Here is a 17,081-nt window from a genome sequence, read left to right on the forward strand (position 1 = left end):
ATGCCGAATGCTTCTGCAAACATCATTGATAACATGAATTTGCGCTGCTGTCATCTTCTGTTTGGCTTATTTGGTTGAAAGTACAGCACATACATTTACATATTCGCCTAACGTCCTTCTCAAAACGCCATTTGGATATTCATTATCGGTTTGTTTTCTATAAAAAAGTTAAATATATCTCGAATGGACGATGAATTACTTTCATTCTCTCGTGGGCCTAATGTACGTGGCTGCAGTTCACTTAATGTCCACCGGTGTCGTGTTGGAGTTATTACCACATCTAATCAAGAAAACATCTAAAAGTGAAGTTCACAGAAAGAAAATAAATGTTAAGATAGCATTTCCTACCGCACTGACACATTTTTCTTTGGAAATGAAGATGTATATAGATATAGATAGGATATCTTAGGTTATTTGTCTTCTCAAATTAGTGTGATTGAATGCAAGATACTGCAGGCAACCTGTCAATTAGTTTTATTTTTTTTAAGCTTGTTTGTTTGTTTGATTGATTTGTTTGTTTTTGCTTTCATAAAGTGTTTTTTTGTAATGTAAAGAAGACATAAAATACATATTTCACTGTTCAGTGTTTTTTTTAAGTGTTTTGTTTTTGTTTTGTTGAATGCTATCAGGTTTTGATACTATTCTGAAGAAGGGATGTGTTCATATGAACATAATTAATACAGTTATGTACATTATAATTTACAATTATGTATACATGGAACATTCTACCAGAAATGTACATTATCTGTACCTGAAATAAAAACATAAATACAGTGAATATAAAGTATTACATTTTAAAAATGTCTGAAATAGACTGGTGATTGATTTCTGTGAGTTGTTCTGTAACGGAATATGTAATTAATTTGGTTCTCAAACACTTATGTACAAACCCTGTCTGTGACCTTGTCCTCAGTCCAATTGAACCTACAACTTAAATTTTTGTTATGCTAAAAACTGTTATTTAAAAAAAAAATATTCAGAAATAGCAAGTTAAAGTTGTTATCATTCATAATTAATTATCAATTAATCAATTAATTTAAAAACATGAAATCAGAAATAAATTCTACAAATAAATACTACAAAATATATGATAAAAATAAATTTACAACTGTCCGTTTCTGTCAGTTTCACATTTGCAATAAATTTAACAAAATGCGTGCAATGCACAATTAAGTCTATGTCTAGAAAGTGATTTGATGGAGAAGAAGCTGACAGTGATCAAGGATGCATTCTATCGTCGAATTGTATGATTTTATGTTTGTGTGTGTGTGTGTGTGTGATTTTTTTTAGGACGACAAGCTTAAGTCAGGACCTGTCACGTTTTATATAAGTGAAAATGAACGTTTCTTGTCAAATGTCCCATATAATAATTTCCCTGATGACATACAATATTTTATTGGGGGGAAATTAATGGTTGAACAGTTTTTTATTACACTGCAAAATCTTTGACTTTGACTAAACCCAATAATAATTTGCTTCTGTGTTTTCAAGGTTAATTTATTTTCAATGACCACAATAAATACCAAGTTAAAATGTAGCCATGCAAATCTAAAGTTTTTTTTTCGGGTCACTAGCACCACTGAGGTCAATCGGGCAGTTAAATCCATGTTGTTTTCCAATAGATTTGGACTGGTTGGAGGGGAGTGACCGTGATGTCATCTGAGAGCTGGGTTGAGCCCTGTCTGCACACAGGACACAGACGGGGCACACAGCAGACGATGGACGACCAGGGCCAGTCAGATGAGAAGAAGAAGAGCAGCCTATTTAGTGATGAGCTTCAGGTCATGGAGATACGACATGAACATGGAACTGAAATCCAGAGGGAGAAGAACAAGGAGACCCGGAGGAGGAGAAGGGTCAAACCTACAGATGGAACACTACCAGGTGTGTGAAAAAATATGATAGATGGGGAGACACTCTTTGATTGTGTACTGTAGTTTGCTTATTACTTTCATTATTTTAGATAGCAGTGGACTATCAGCGGTTAGCTGTGATTTACTTTTTCAGTGGGTAAATAGTGTGCACTAATAAAGGGATGCCGTTGAGAGGCTTTGGTTGATCTCAGCATGGCTGCCCCCATGAGGCCATAAACTTCACATCAGAGAAAAGACAGAAAACTTATAATAGCTTGAATTCAACACAAGTATAACCTAATGTTATTCTTCTTATTGTTAGAGGTATTACTTATTTATATTTGATGTATTATATTTCTAATTATATTTTATCTATTATAATACTTATTATAGAAGTAAATTATTAAGTTTGTAATCTTATGTTTAAAATAAATAATAAATATGAAATTAAAAAAATACTGAAAGTTAATTCTACTCATATGAAAAGAGTTTTGAACTCAGTGTTGAAGGTAATTAGTTAATTAAATACCTCATTACTTCAACTTAAATGGAGTAAGTTCACAGTACTCAGATTGTTTTTTTTTTTTTTACTTAAATGGTTTGTTGCAATTGGTTTCCTTATTTGAGTTGCCTTAACTTATTGGGTTTTACACTGATCAGTTGGTTTTATGTTCCCTTCATTTAACGGGTTTTTATGTGCTCAAATTGCTTCTTTTACTCAAATGAATTACATTCGCAGTACTCAGTCGGATTAGTTTTTGAACATATAGTTTGTTGCAATCAGTTTCCTCAAACGGTTTGAGTTACCTTAACTTTTTGGGTTTTACAGTGTATTATTGCTTCTTCTATAACTATTACTATTATTGTATACAGATGAAATTTATAATAAATACATAAAAAATAAAAAATAATAAAATTAAAAGTTATGCAAATTTTATTTAATAATTTGCATAAAAATATCAGATACAAATCCTATACAGTATTGATATTTTTGAAAACTAAAATGCTACAGTAATTGTAAAATGACTAATCAGCAGTTACTGTACTGACTCGGTGCCAGGTAACAAACTACACAACATGATACCGGGTTAAGTCCAGTCAGGCGTGCTCTCATGGGTCAGCAAGATGAGGTGAGATTAACTTTGATTAACACTTGGTTGGATCAAATGTCTTTCATTTGTGCAACTCTGATCGACACAGCCATCGTTAGCACATTTCCTTCCAGTTTACATTGCATGTCTCTGCTTAATGTCCAGTCCAAAAACAGAAAGTGAAATGTACTTAATTCGAATGTCTTTGTGTTTGTAAATGTTCAGTGAGCATCTCAGTTGTTGAGAAGGACATAGACAAGCGTCCTGAAGAGCCACGGGGCCCTGGACCCTTCTTCTTTTTTGGTGGAAAAAATGGGGCCTCCATGTGAGTGAATCAAACCTTTTTACTTACATACTGGCTGATTGGGAATATGATTATTATCGTTGTTGTTGTTTGTTGTTACTTATATTAAATTGTTACTTCTATTGAGCTCTGCTTACATTAATCAAACACTAAAATAAATAAAAGGAAATTAGTATTGTTCTTGAGAATTCATCAAATATTTCTGAAACCTTTGGAACGTGACAAAGATATGTTGGTCTGACCTGATATTTAGAGTTGTTTCATATTGTGAGAGTCGAGGCTGGCAGCGCATTTATGACAAGACCAGGACGGACTACAAGCTCAAGTGGTGTGAAACTAAATCACCTGCTACCTACTACCGCTTCAGAGCAGGTGATCTTTTCAATATGTCAACTAAACAGCAGTCATGAAAAAACCTTCTTCACTTTTGTCTGTTTATTTTTATACAGGTTACCAGTTGCTTTACCAGATACCAAACAATAAGGTCTTGACCACTAAGATAGGCCTTCTGAACAGCCTGCGGGAATACGACAGAGTCAGCAGTAAGATCAACTATGGACATGGAAACAGGTTAAACTAATATATATATATATATTAATATATATATTCCCCAAAAAATATTCTAACTACAAAGTATTTATTTATAGTCGGGGCGAATTTAGTGATTTGGAGGCCCTAAGCAATTCCAGCGATGGGGCCCAAAAGTTTGTACTTTAATTTAAAATCCTTACTTGATCCATTTAGCTGTTTTTTTTCTTTTCTTATATTGCTCAATTTCCTTGTCTATATTTTGTCCTAATGCAAAATAATAATAATAATAACATGTAAAGCATCTTATAAAACTTTTTAAATGATTTGATTTCTTGAAATGTCTTCACGACTAAAATAATATATAAACTATTTTTTAAATAGTTTTAAGTACATTTTAATTAAATATTTTTAAAAAATGTATTAAGTTTTTAAAACTAAATCTTTACCTAAATTGACTGCCGGCCTGTTGAAAGGTTGGGAGACACATTTGCACAGAATTAATAAAAATTTAACTTTTATTTTTTAGACGTCATACAAAATATGATAGAAAATGCTTAATGTTATATATCATTTAAAGGTATAATTTATACTTCTAGGTATTTATTTGATTTTTCAGATTTCCTGGGGCCCTAATCAGCTGCTTTCCTTCTTTATTGGTTAAATCCGCCCCTGATTAATGATAATATAATAACAATAATTTAGAATTTCTAGAAATTTACAGCCTTAAATGTTTAGTTGAATCTAATAAAATTTCAAATTAACTTATATTAATCAAACTGGCTAAAAATATTAAGTTAAACTTTATATAACTTAAAACATTTAGCTGAAACCTCATTAACCTGATTAAGTTAAAGCAACTTAAAAATGTTATTTATATATTTTTTTGTTTTTTTTACTATATTTGTTTACATATTGCAGGAGAATGAAGCTTGAAGATTTTTGCCCGATTACTTTCCGTATGGATATGAAAGATGAGAGAGAGGCATTTTTTAATGGTATAGTGTGTCTAATATATTATTTGCATATATATGGCTATAACAGGATAGAGTAAATAAAGATGCCATGTTTATATTGTACAAGACATTGGGGCCTGGAAGATATTTTAATGTTTTGATAAAAATATTTAATGTTTTAAAGTAGAATTTATTTATCTTATGTCATGTATCATGGATTTTCAGCATCCAGCCTTTGGCTTTTTGTCATTATCTATTCTGATATGCTGATGTAGTGGTTAATAACATATTTTATGATCAATTTTGAAAACAGATTGTTGTTTTATGGTGTCGCATAATATTGTTCTATATTTTTCCATACTTTTCCCTCAAAAATTAATCTATGTTATATTATATATGTGACATTATGGATGGTTTTAATAAATGTTGTAAATGTGTCAATTAATCAATCAGTTAGGTACTGCTCCCAAACTATAGTGTAGTGTAGTGTAGTGTATATACAATTTCCCATGACTAGAAATAAACCCAGTACCAAACCATTAACTAATGATTGTTAAATTGATGTTGTCTTTAGAATCAAGCAGTGATAAATACAGCATGTGGATCTGCAAGCCAACCGGTCTAAACCAGGGCCGTGGTATTTTTCTTCTGCGACCAGAAGACATCACAGCTTACAGAGAAAAACTGCAGTACACAACAGAGCAGCAGTCCAACAGGAAGCCCAACAGAAAGTCACCCTACAATGCGCCACAAGCTCGGATTGTTCAGCGGTGAGTGAAGCTCTAATTAAATGTGATCATACTGTGAGTTGCAGTTTCATGGTCCTTTTATTCTTCTGAATTCATGACTAACACCACAGACATCAGCTAAAAAGAGCTTGATGTCTTTATTCAAATCTTTTCACTCTAAAATCTGCCAACATTACAAAATACTGAGAAATACAGAGGAAAGGCTGGAATACACATAACTTGTACCCTGCTTTTAGTAGCTGAAAGTCAAAGTCAGGCTGAAGAGTCTACGATGGGCTAAGACTGAGAGTTTTTTTAATCCATCCAGTTAAGAATGTCTAACACATTTGATATTTTGTTCTTTCGTTTGCTCACTCACTAACTCATTCATTCATTCATTCATTCATTCATTCATTCATTCATTCATTCATTCAACAGTCATCTCTCTAGCAATGACATATTTGTTTCTGTTTGATTATTGTTAGATTATTAGTAGACTTATGAAAGAAAGGGTTAATACCGTAAGCTGAAATGTACACAATCAGAAAAAATGTTACAATGTTGTTCCAAAGAAGGTAAAAACCCTTGTCACTGGGGCAGTACCTTTTTATGGAACAGATTTGTACCTTAAGACAAAGAAACAAATTTGTACCATTGCAGTTTTAGCATCTTTAATGACATGATTTGTATCATGGGAAACCAAAATGTACCTTTGGTTTTTAAAACCTGCAGATACACTATTGTACCTTCATCAAAGGTACAAATCGGATCCATGAAGGTACCACTACAGTGACAAGACACTTTGTAGCTTAACAGTGTCAAAATGCTTACCAAACATTTATTTAAAATGCCTTAAATGTTTAGTTTACAATACCTATAGTTTTGTTTTACCCATTGTTTTGTATTATATAATTTAATAATTAATGTTTATGAGATTCCTTAAACATATGCTTCAAAAAGATGATTCATGTTTTAATATGGAAATGATTCATGAAATCACTTCCAGTAATATTTATTTTCATAATTATTGTAATAAAGAAGGAGTTGTCCAACACTTTTGTACCTTTCATATGAGAACAGTTGTGTACCTTCATTTCACTTGTACCATAAAATATGCAGAACAGTATCATAAGAGGTCTTTTCTGTACCATATAAGATACAACTTTTACAGTTACTTCTACAAATCTGTTCCTTAAGGAACATTATTTGTACTACCGTGTACCTTTTTTTCTGAGAGTGTAGAATGACTGTTGGGAGACAAAACTAAAATATTAAAATAATAAAATAAATTAACATATTTTAGCTAATAACTAGGTTCACATGGATTCCGCACGCGCACAGAAATCCCTTTTTTTGCCTATAATTGAGTTTGCTTATTTATTTATGTAAATGTGTGTAAATATTCATTTATTCACTTTTAATATTAATGTCAGTAATATTATTGAAAAAATGAAAAAGTTTGTATGATTTATTTACAATATAGTTTGCAAAGTAATAATTTCTGTCAATTAGTAGAAATAGTAGTAGAGAAACTTTTATAAACCTTAAATGCAAAAAATAAATAAATAAATGTATGTGGTAAGTTTTTAGTTACTATATTTTAAAGTCATTCCGCATAAATCTGCAGGTATGTTTTACAAAATTTTATGCTGAAATAGCAAAAAACATTCACAGATTCTGTCTGGCTGTCTGACAATTAACAGAAATAATACCGTTATAATAATAATAATTTAAATTCTATAATTTTAATTTGATTTATATTTATGTTAAAACATAATTGGACTGCATTTAAAATATAACACAGACATTTCATCAATATAATTTTTTTTTTTTGTTTGTTTTAAGGTACATCCAAAACCCTTTGCTACTAAAAGGCCGGAAATTTGATGTGAGGTCATATTTTCTGATTGCCTGCACCCAGCCGTACATGGTGTTTTTTCGACATGGTTATATCCGACTGACATGTAACACTTATGACCCAAACTCTGACAACATCACAGCACACTTGACCAATCAAGTACGATCTTGTATGTTTTGAAGCTTAAATAATATTAATAATCATACTGCTTGTATTCTTGCTGTTACTAAAGTTTCTCCTTTGTTTCAGTACATGCAGAAGAAAAATCCTCTCTACAGCTTTCTAAAAGAGGAGACCGTTTGGTCCATGGAGCACTTCAATGCCTACATCAATGAGACATACATGCTGCCAAAAGGTCTCCCTAAAGATTGGGCATTGGGCCCTTTCACAGTGAGTTGCATAATATCTTGCCCATCAAAGATTAAATAAATGTTTTTATAGATTTATTTATTAAGCGATTAGTGTCAGTGGACAATGCCAGTTGGTTTAGCAATCATGCTTTATTTATGATACTTTATATGAAACTTATCTGTCATTGATCAACACCTTATTTTGATAAATGTTTGGTGTATTAATGTATTTCAGCTGATTGTTAATTCTTTAGTATTTTTTAATCAAGTGCGAGTACCCTGTGCTGGTGATATTTTTGCTTAATTTACCTTTAATCTTAAGACCTTTCATTTTATGATACACTGAAAAAAATAATGTCTGCAAAATTGTTGCAAACAATGTAAATGTGTTGAATTTAAACAAACAAATAAAATTTAGAAATGTTCAACTTAGTTTGTTTGTTTAAATTCAGCCCAAATAAATTGTTTGCAACCACTTTACTTAAAACATTTAGTAAATCCAAGGAGTCATCTTTGAAACTTTTTTCAATGCGTTACTATAATCAAAAACTAGACTTACCTGTAAAACTATTACCTTATAATATTTGAATTTGTTTCTTGCTTCTTTTTTTGTGGTGGGACTTGTAAAATTAAATTAGTTTATTATTCACTTATTGTTCATTATTCATTTGCCTCTTCTTTTTTTTCTTTTTTTATGACGGGCCAATAGAATTAAATTTGGCAGGGCATGTAGAAAAAAATTATGGCTTTTTCCATATGTTCAGATCCTCAATTCATTCATTAATTTTCTTTTTGGCTTAGACCTTTTATTAATTTGGGGTCTAACTGCCAACTTATCCAGCATGTTTTTACGCAGTGGATGTGCCTCCAGCCGCAACCCATCTCTGGGAAACATCCACACACACACTCATACAGTACGGATAATTTAGCCTACCAAATTCACCTATACCGCATGTCTTTGGACTGTGGGGTAAACCGGAGCACCCGGAGGTGTCACACAGAAACGCCAACTGACCCAGCCGAGGCTCGAACCAGTGACCTTCTTGCTGTGAGGCGACAGCACTACCTTCTGCGCCACTGCGTCACTGATCCTCAATTGTATAAAATGTAATATAATTTAATTATTATGGTAAATGAAAAATTTCATATACACTGATTACTTATGACCCTAATTAATATCCTTTATTGTTTTTTTCTAAATTATAAATGAAGATATGTTAATTATTTATCAGATATAATATTTTCCTGACCCTGATCCATAAGCTGACAACTACAGTGCTCATGTATAAGTACACCCCTGACAAATCTATATTTTAAATTCATATTTTTAATAGGAAGCATTACAATATTATATTTGTGCATAGTCAGTACTGAAGCCAAGTACAACCAAATTTATGTTTTTGAAAAATAATAAATGCAAATTTTAAAAAGAGGAAAGATCAACAGATACAAAACAAAAAGGCAAAAATTATTTGAAATTGTGCAGGTTTTTTGCAAAAATTTTCTTGGATTTAATTATATTATCTTTTAATTTCTTAATGACTAAAATGTTATTTTATTAAATATATATGTTCAATAAATCTTTTTTGTTTAAATGCACCAAAATACCTTGCCTATTTTCACTTAGAAATGGATAAAAATATTCATTTTCATATGGTGTACTCAATTATGTTGAGCACTGTATGCCAAAAATATAATAATACACACAGTATATATTTGCCTTAAGTGTTCATATTGTGTGGTTACTGTTTTATAAAAGCAGAACCATATTGACACAAAACATTCATAAAATAAAAGCCTCTCTTATAACTCACATAAACTCCCATCGAATAAAATGAACTGAAAGTGTTAATCTGACAATGAATTTCACATAAGTGTCTGTATTTTTTAAAGTAATGGCCTCATGTAGATTTATTCAAATTACTTGAAAGCATGCAGATGTACTGTTGTCATGGCAACAGCGGTTTTTGGGACCATATGAAATATTAAAAGGGAAGCTCATCAAATATACCGAGAAAGATGAAACTGAATCATCAAATAAAAACATATTAAATTAGAACAGTTTTTCATCTTGAAACTCGTTTTATACAGGTGAATATGAACTCTGTTATCTGTTTTCAGTAGTTTTAACCAAACGTTTTGTATTTCTGCAGAAAAGGATGCAACATATTATCATGCACTGCTTTCAAGCTGTCAAAGCCAAGCTGGACTGCAAACTTGGTTACTTTGACCTAATTGGCTGCGACTTCTTGATTGACGAGGATTTCAAGGTGAGACAAAAAAAAACAATGTTTGTATGTTCTCTGTGTGTGTGCGTGTGTGTGAAGCCTGACAGGATTAATTTCATCTGACCCAGGAGATTAGTTTTCGAATTATCCACTGAATGTGGTAAGACGCATTATAAACATAAAGTCTGTATTTATCTCTTCTGTAATCTCCTTAGCATCTTCGAGACAATTACGGTACAGTTTTCTAATGCTGGCACGATTCTTCTCTTTAAACGTGATGTTCAGAGGCTGGTCGTTCCCCTACGGAGCATCCTAAATTCAATCCGCGCCTAGCAGTTGCCTGGCAGCCTTGTGTTCTGCCAGCGTAAACATGCGTTCCCTCGACCAGACACATCTTGGTTTCCAGGTTACCAGATCATTACAGATTCACACATAACAACTAACAACATTTAAATCGGAAGATATTACACGCCATGTGAATAATGATCATCACGTAAAGTGATAAAGGCGTATTAAAATCTTGCATTAGAGATAGTTTATGTGCGCTGAGATGTGTACTTTGCACACTTAATGTCAGTATGTAATCTGGTTTAAAATGTCATCACTGCACCCTGTGTGTATTTGTAGTGGTTTAGGTGATATAATTATACATAATTACTGTAAAATGAATCGACCAGGTTGAGTAGAGTAAGACTGCCATCTGCTGTTGAAAGTGTGCTGGAGAATGTAAATTGAAAGTTGTTAAGAGAGTTGGGGATTTTTGTTGCTACTTCAGGGAGGTAAGGGTGTATGTAAAAATGTCAATATCTTATGCATGGGTGTATTTGTGGGAATAGCTCAAAAATATTTCAAAATTGAACTTTTTATTGTATTGCAAAAATCAGAATATCAATTAAAGATCATTAGGACATGTTGCAAATTTCCTTCTGTTAAACATTTCAAAATGTAATTTTTGATTAGTGAGATACTTGTCAAAGAATTTAATAACCTTAAATGCAATTTTCTCAGTATTTAAATTTTTTAACCCTCAGGTGTCAAGTTGTGTATTTTTTTGGATTGCTGTTCATTCATCATTCATTTTTTTGCAACCCAACTCTGGGAAATTAAAATGCTGTATTTGTAGTATTGCATATATCATATAAAATATGAAATATCCCAATCATTTACCATATATCAACCACAAATCAATGGAAAGCTCATTTATTCACTTTCAGGTGATGAATAAATCTCAATTTCCAAAAAAAAAAAAAAAAAAACATTGACCCTTATAGGTGGTTTTGTGGTGACATTTAGCTCTTTGTTATCTTATTTTTATGCAGTTCTTTCATGCAATGTAATATAGACTATTTATTGAATTAATAAATGCCACTGCATGACATGTACCTGTTTTAGATGCATACTGATGTTGTCAAGTTTCACAGTTCAAAGCATGACATAATAAAATAAACCAAAGTTAATGATGAACTTCACTTCAGTGCATAGAACTTGATACTTTTATAAATTCATATAATATTAAAAAAATAATAATTCAATTTAAACAAAATTAATTGTTTAATAATTTCAATCAGTGTTTACCTATGGAATATAATATTAGGGGGGAACATATGTCCCACTATATTGAGTGTCATTAACTATATCTATATGTTAAGTTACGTTTGGGGTCAGTTTCTTTCATTTTTTTCATGTTTTTTTTAAGAAAATTATTTTGTTCATCAACATTTTATTAAATGTAAAATGTAATAAAAAATTTGTTTAATACTTATTTATTAAATATTTATTTATTACTTATTGTATATAGTTTCAAATAAAATGATTACTCCAGTCATTTTTGCTTTAACTATTACTACTAATAATAATATTAATAATAATAACAACAACAACAACAACAACAATAATTTATGTTAGACTTATTATTTATTATTTTAATTATAGAGAATTACCTTTGAAATCACTGGAATAAATTATTCAATTAAATTATAAACTACTTTTGAACAGTTATTTTATAGTGCAAAAGCATTTCACAATTTTACAATCTGTTCTGTATTTTTTGATTAAATGAATGCCGCTTTGTTTTAGTAGGATAAGCTTATTTTTAAATTTTGACCGCTAGTGTACATCAAAAAGGAAATTCAATGAATATACTTACTGTGTTCATATTGTTTTACAAATCACTTATGGTGCTATTGAGATGAGAAATGGACTCAAGTTATTGGCAGTTATGGTGTAATGGGGTGGGTTTGATGGGTTAAGGTGTAAATGAATTGTCAACTGTGTGATGACAGAAATAAATTACAAATATAGTTAGATGCACACAATAAGTTCAGTGTAGCGTACCAAATGATTAAATCTAAGGTCACATCAGATACCCTTTTTCCACAGGCTAATATGATTTTTTTTAGGGTCTTAATGAAAATTATATGACTTACTTTGGTTAAATTTAAAATTTAATTTAAAATTTAAAATAATGTTTTGAATGCAAAGAGTCCAGCTTCGTATTGAGTCAAAAGTAAAAAATTAATATATCACCTTTAAATGTTAGTACATAGCTGTTAAGGCCACTTAATATAGACCTTTTTCATGGCTGCTGCATGGAGGGCGCCATAGCGACCAGCGTCTTCCGGTAGAATGCTAAAAACTACCGTTTACAGCGTGTACAACTGGTAATTTGCGCTCCGAAAATGGGTTTCAGTAACGTTTTTAATGGATAACAGAGTGTTTTTGTGACACACAACTCAGAAATGTGTCTGTTAAAGCCGTTATAATCTGTCACATGTGGTTCAAGCGCGTCAGAAATACGAGAAAAACGTTCTCCTAGTTCACGTATCTGCCGTCAGAAATACAGTGTATACACACACACACACACACACACACACACACACACACACACACACACACACACACACACACGCACACACAGAGAGAGAGCAAACCAGAGTACTGGCATGAAACTTAACAGGTATGAAAGTCGTGCAATTTACAAAAATGACCAATAAAAGTCTGTTATTGATTCTCTGCTGGCTGATTTGCTGTTCATTCTAATCGCGAGCCGTTTGTGTTTTATTTCGTGTGTTGTATTCACATGTATTTTTGGCTGTTTATATATTTGAAATAAAGAGAAAATAAAGAGAAAATGTTGACTTTAGCGATGACAAGGCTTCATTTAAACTGCAGAAGATGCCGTCTGACAACGAGGGGAAAACGTTTCACAGCAGCTGTTTTCCATCCTATTAGATCGCATTTCTTTAAATAATCAGTCCAGGAAATGGTGCTGATGTACAACAGTATTAGTTCAAAGAGGCTAAAAGCAGGTAAAATAGATTAAAACTATCGTTTCAAAGCTGTCCAAATGTGACTGTTTACACGCAACAGCTGCCGAACGGAAGTTTTTCGCATTCTCCTTGCGCATACACGCAAAGCATAATGGGTAATTTTGCGTTCCAAGAAAAAGGTCTATAAAGGGACCAAATCTTCAAATATACTCGATAAGATTATGACATTCAGAATATAACTCCAAAAGGCTTTTATTCTGGTCTCTTCAAGTTTGCATATGTGAAAAGTGTTCCTTTTATCTTAGTAATCTGAGAAGTCATTTGACTGTGATGTGCTTGTTTTGTGCAGGTTTGGTTGCTAGAGATGAATTGTAACCCAGCCCTGCATACTAACTGTGAAGTATTAAAAGATGTGATACCACAGACGGTCACTGAAACTCTGGGTGAGTTCTTTGTTGTATAAATAACAGCTCTAAATGCACAACATTTGTTGAACATATGTTTAAATGCATCCGCAGCAGTTTGAAATGTTGTTTTAAATAAACTTAATGTTTCAGCTACTAAGAATAATGCAATTGTGTGAAAGGTGTGAAAACATATTTGTCACAACCGTACATGTTAAAAGGAGGTGTGACAACACTTGATGTAGATGTCACATCCTTTCATTTCAGACCTTTCATTGGAAATCTTCAATAAGTCTTGCTGTGGACTGAACCTGCTACCTTTACGCAGTCAAAAAGACTTTCTGTTGCTGTACAGTAGTGAGACTATGACATTAACCAAACAAAAACAGAAAACCGCCATGCCCTTCTCAACCCTTTACCCAAAAAGCACCTCCACCCACAAAAACTCTGCCTTAGCAACACAAAAAGGGAAATCAACCAATAGAGGCAGCAAGAGCTCTGAAACGCAAACCAAATGTTCTGTCCCATACACCAGCATCCTCTCTTCCTCTGTGTCCAATACTAGTCCACTTCTACAGCAGCCTGTGGACTTACCAATAAAACAACAATCTGCTACAGCAGTTGTATTCCAGAAACCTCTTTTAAAGTTTCAAGAAATGAAGCAATCCAAACCAGTCCGTGTGGAACTGCAGCTCAGCAAGTGCATATCCAATGTAAGTGTTCTTCCACAGCCGTGTAAAAGTGTAACACTAGCCCTAAATAAAGGCCCAAACTCTTCACTGAAAGCAGGAGCTCAGGGTCGACAGACTGACAACATGGAGCATTTGAGCTGCAACCTAAAGATGACCAAGATTCATTTGACTGAGCCAGGCTTCTTTCACACTGCAGGGACATGAAGAAAAAGCCAAAAGAAAAGGAACAGGAAGAGGATGGATGACAACTGTGCTAAAATTAATAAAATAAAAATAGTTCATTCTTGGAAGAATAGCAATTTGCTTCTGTTTTTTTTTTCTTGAGTTTTTTTATCGTCACCAGAAGTATCATGTCATTAGGAAAACTAGCCTCCTATGGAAATGTTGATACTTTTTTCAAATATTTCCCAAGTCTATATTATTAGCCCCCTTAAGATTTCTTTATTTCATTTGGCTACAGATCAAACCACTGTTGTCCAATGACTTGCCTAATTAACCTAACATAGTTAACCTGATAAAGTTAAGCCTTTAAATTGCCACCAGTACCTAAAAAGATTAGTACCTTGTAGATTAACTACAAAAAAGTTACGTACTGTCAACATGGCAAAGACAAAATAAATTATTTATTAGAAATTATTTAATAATACTATTATGTTTAAAAATGTGTTAACAATTACAATTGAAGTACTTATTTTTTATTCAATTAAAAAAAGTCACAGGAATGTAATAATTTTGACTTCAACTCTATACTGTATATTTCAGTATATTTATATGTATTTGTTACATACATGCTTTGGAATTAGAAGTTCTAAAGACCACATGTACACAACAATTTTAGGAAAACTCATGTTTTGGTTTAATTAATAAATACATAATTTACAGTTAACTGAAGTTGAAATATTAAAAAAAATAAAGATTAATTCAGATGTTACAAATTTTATTAAAATTAATTAAACTTGCATAATTGTACTTTTCTGACCCATATGGTTTATCAAAAATGACCTTTCCTACTGTTTATCACAGCTCTAAGTGAATGAAAACATTCAAAGTTTTAACTCTGAAAGAGCACAATGTATAAAGTTATTGCCTATTAAATTAAAAGTCAACACAGAGTCATTAAAATGAGACATTTTCAAAATGTCTTCCGACCTGTTTTATGTTGATGTTCTAGACAATATCATGCCGAGAAGTTTCTGTGCTTTGCACTCTGAGGGAAAATCCTATTTATATTTTTATGTTGGACTAGGCTGTGAAAAGTACCTTTTTACACCAATACCACATGAGTAAAGCCCAAATCTTCAGTGTTAACAATTTCCTGTAGAAAAACTTCATGGCAGCAGTTCACAGCAGACAGCATGTTTTAATAAGGCTAGAATAAAGCCATGTTGTCTGTTCATAAACTATATATTCAACATTTGAAAAGCCGTAATCCAGTAACAGTGATGGATGTTTGTTTACCAAAATGACCATTAGACCAATCACAACAGACTGGCTCATCAGACTAATCACAGCAAATTGGCAAAGAAGGAGTTTGAAAAAAAAAAATGTTTTTTTTCAGTGACTCGTTTGGAAGTTATTTAGCTAAAAAGGTTAAAAAAAAGTTTTTTTTTTTTTAACATGCATGTTGACCTGTTCTTGGGGACTTGAACAATTTAAATATGTACCTTTCATAATCCATAATGGAGCACTTTAAAAAGAATAAGTGATTGTTATGTGAAGCATGCTACATTTTATCATATTTAAAGCAATTTAAAATGTCTTGTTAAATCTTCACTCAAAAAAGGTTTTGCTGCTTGTTCAAACTACGTATTTAAAAGGAGCTGAATCAACACATTTCAGACTCTTTTGGGACAACTTAATGTTATCTGTTCAGTCCATTTAAAATTGTAAAAAAATTAAGTCAACTTATTGTTTTGTGTTGGGACAACATGAAGGAATTGTATGAAACTCCTGATCCTTATGTGATCCTTAATACACTGTAATTTTTAATGTCAATATATTTTTTGGTAAATAAATAGTGTTATCTAGAATGGCATTATAGTGTGTGTATTCTAAAATATGTAATGTAAAAGATATCTGCTGTACACTTTAATTGTTTAGATGGTAAGAAGACTCTTTTATCTTTGGCCCATATATAGAAAAGTAACTTGTTAAAAAGTGTTTTGGTTTGTGTGAGGTTATGCCTTCACCACAGCATAAAAAATAAAGCATGATATTTCCGCTCTTCACAATTTTTTTTAAACAAACTCTCACAAACTTTTTCAATGACGTTTGAAGTGCTTTGAAAATTCTCTTGACTTCAGTTCAGACACCCACTCAGCTTTGTGTCTGTGGCGTTGTAGATCCTCCCTCTTCCTCAGTCTCTGGCACAAGCGACAAAACAAACACCAGATTAGACCTCTAACATGCTAACGTGCTCCTCACCGCCAATAAACACAGGTCTCAGCTGTGGTTTCATTGTTGTGACTACTTTTTTTTGCTTACCTTTCTGAGGTGTAATCATCTTAGGTGGGATTTGCTTTACTGATGCTGCTTGCGTCCCTCTTTGTGCAAAATCAAAGTCGAAACAAACATTTCAAGCTCACTTGCAAACTGAGGAAGTTGTGTTGCCCGCTGCTGCGTCACCATTCAAACCAGCAGGAGGAAATAGAGCAGCATTTGTGCTTGATAGTTTCATGTAGCACTTGCTCCTCATTAATGCGCTCTGTGTCTGTCCAACTTCATTTACTGCATTCTGCTCATCTCATTCTTGAACCCTGCTTATAGTCAGTTGGGGTGTGGGGTTTGTGGGGGCGACCAGATGGCCCTCAGTGTGTAGTT

The 17,081-nt window shown here is 32.4% G+C and overlaps 1 protein-coding gene and 1 non-coding gene across 11 annotated transcripts in view; one reads left to right on the forward strand and one right to left on the reverse strand.

Annotated features, from left to right (window-relative positions):
- The window catches only part of ttll10 (tubulin tyrosine ligase-like family, member 10), a 72,120-nt gene extending 57,564 nt beyond the window's left edge, over positions 1-14,556 (forward strand). For 3 of the 9 annotated variants that reach the window (XR_015523583.1, XR_015523585.1, XR_015523584.1), the window contains exons 2-12: positions 1,623-1,884; positions 3,170-3,269; positions 3,502-3,620; positions 3,698-3,818; positions 4,698-4,774; positions 5,307-5,502; positions 7,306-7,487; positions 7,568-7,708; positions 9,822-9,938; positions 13,515-13,608; positions 13,837-14,556. Coding sequence is in view for 3 of the 9 variants with exons in the window: in XM_087307133.1 (XP_087163259.1) it covers positions 1,623-1,884; positions 3,170-3,269; positions 3,502-3,620; positions 3,698-3,818; positions 4,698-4,774; positions 5,307-5,502; positions 7,306-7,477; positions 7,568-7,708; positions 9,822-9,938; positions 13,515-13,608; positions 13,837-14,465 (2,028 nt within the window). In the remaining 6 variants the exon portion in view is untranslated. The remainder of the gene's footprint in view (positions 1-1,622; positions 1,885-3,169; positions 3,270-3,501; positions 3,621-3,697; positions 3,819-4,697; positions 4,775-5,306; positions 5,503-7,305; positions 7,488-7,567; positions 7,709-9,821; positions 9,939-13,514; positions 13,609-13,836) is intronic. The other 6 variants (XM_087307133.1, XM_087307135.1, XM_087307134.1 and 3 more) reach the window with 2 other exon arrangements.
- The window catches only part of LOC147831300 (uncharacterized), a 44,635-nt gene extending 27,636 nt beyond the window's left edge, over positions 1-16,999 (reverse strand). For both annotated transcript variants that reach the window (XR_015523594.1, XR_015523591.1), the window contains exons 1-2: positions 16,746-16,999; positions 16,519-16,624 (exon numbers count right to left, since the gene is read on the reverse strand). This is a non-coding gene — a transcript (uncharacterized LOC147831300). The remainder of the gene's footprint in view (positions 1-16,518; positions 16,625-16,745) is intronic.
- Positions 17,000-17,081: the final 82 nt, after the last annotated feature.

Source organism: Danio rerio, chromosome 23 (assembly GCF_052040795.2).
Source record: "Danio rerio strain M-AB ecotype USA chromosome 23, GRCz13ab, whole genome shotgun sequence".
Taxonomy (NCBI): Eukaryota; Metazoa; Chordata; class Actinopteri; order Cypriniformes; family Danionidae; genus Danio; species Danio rerio.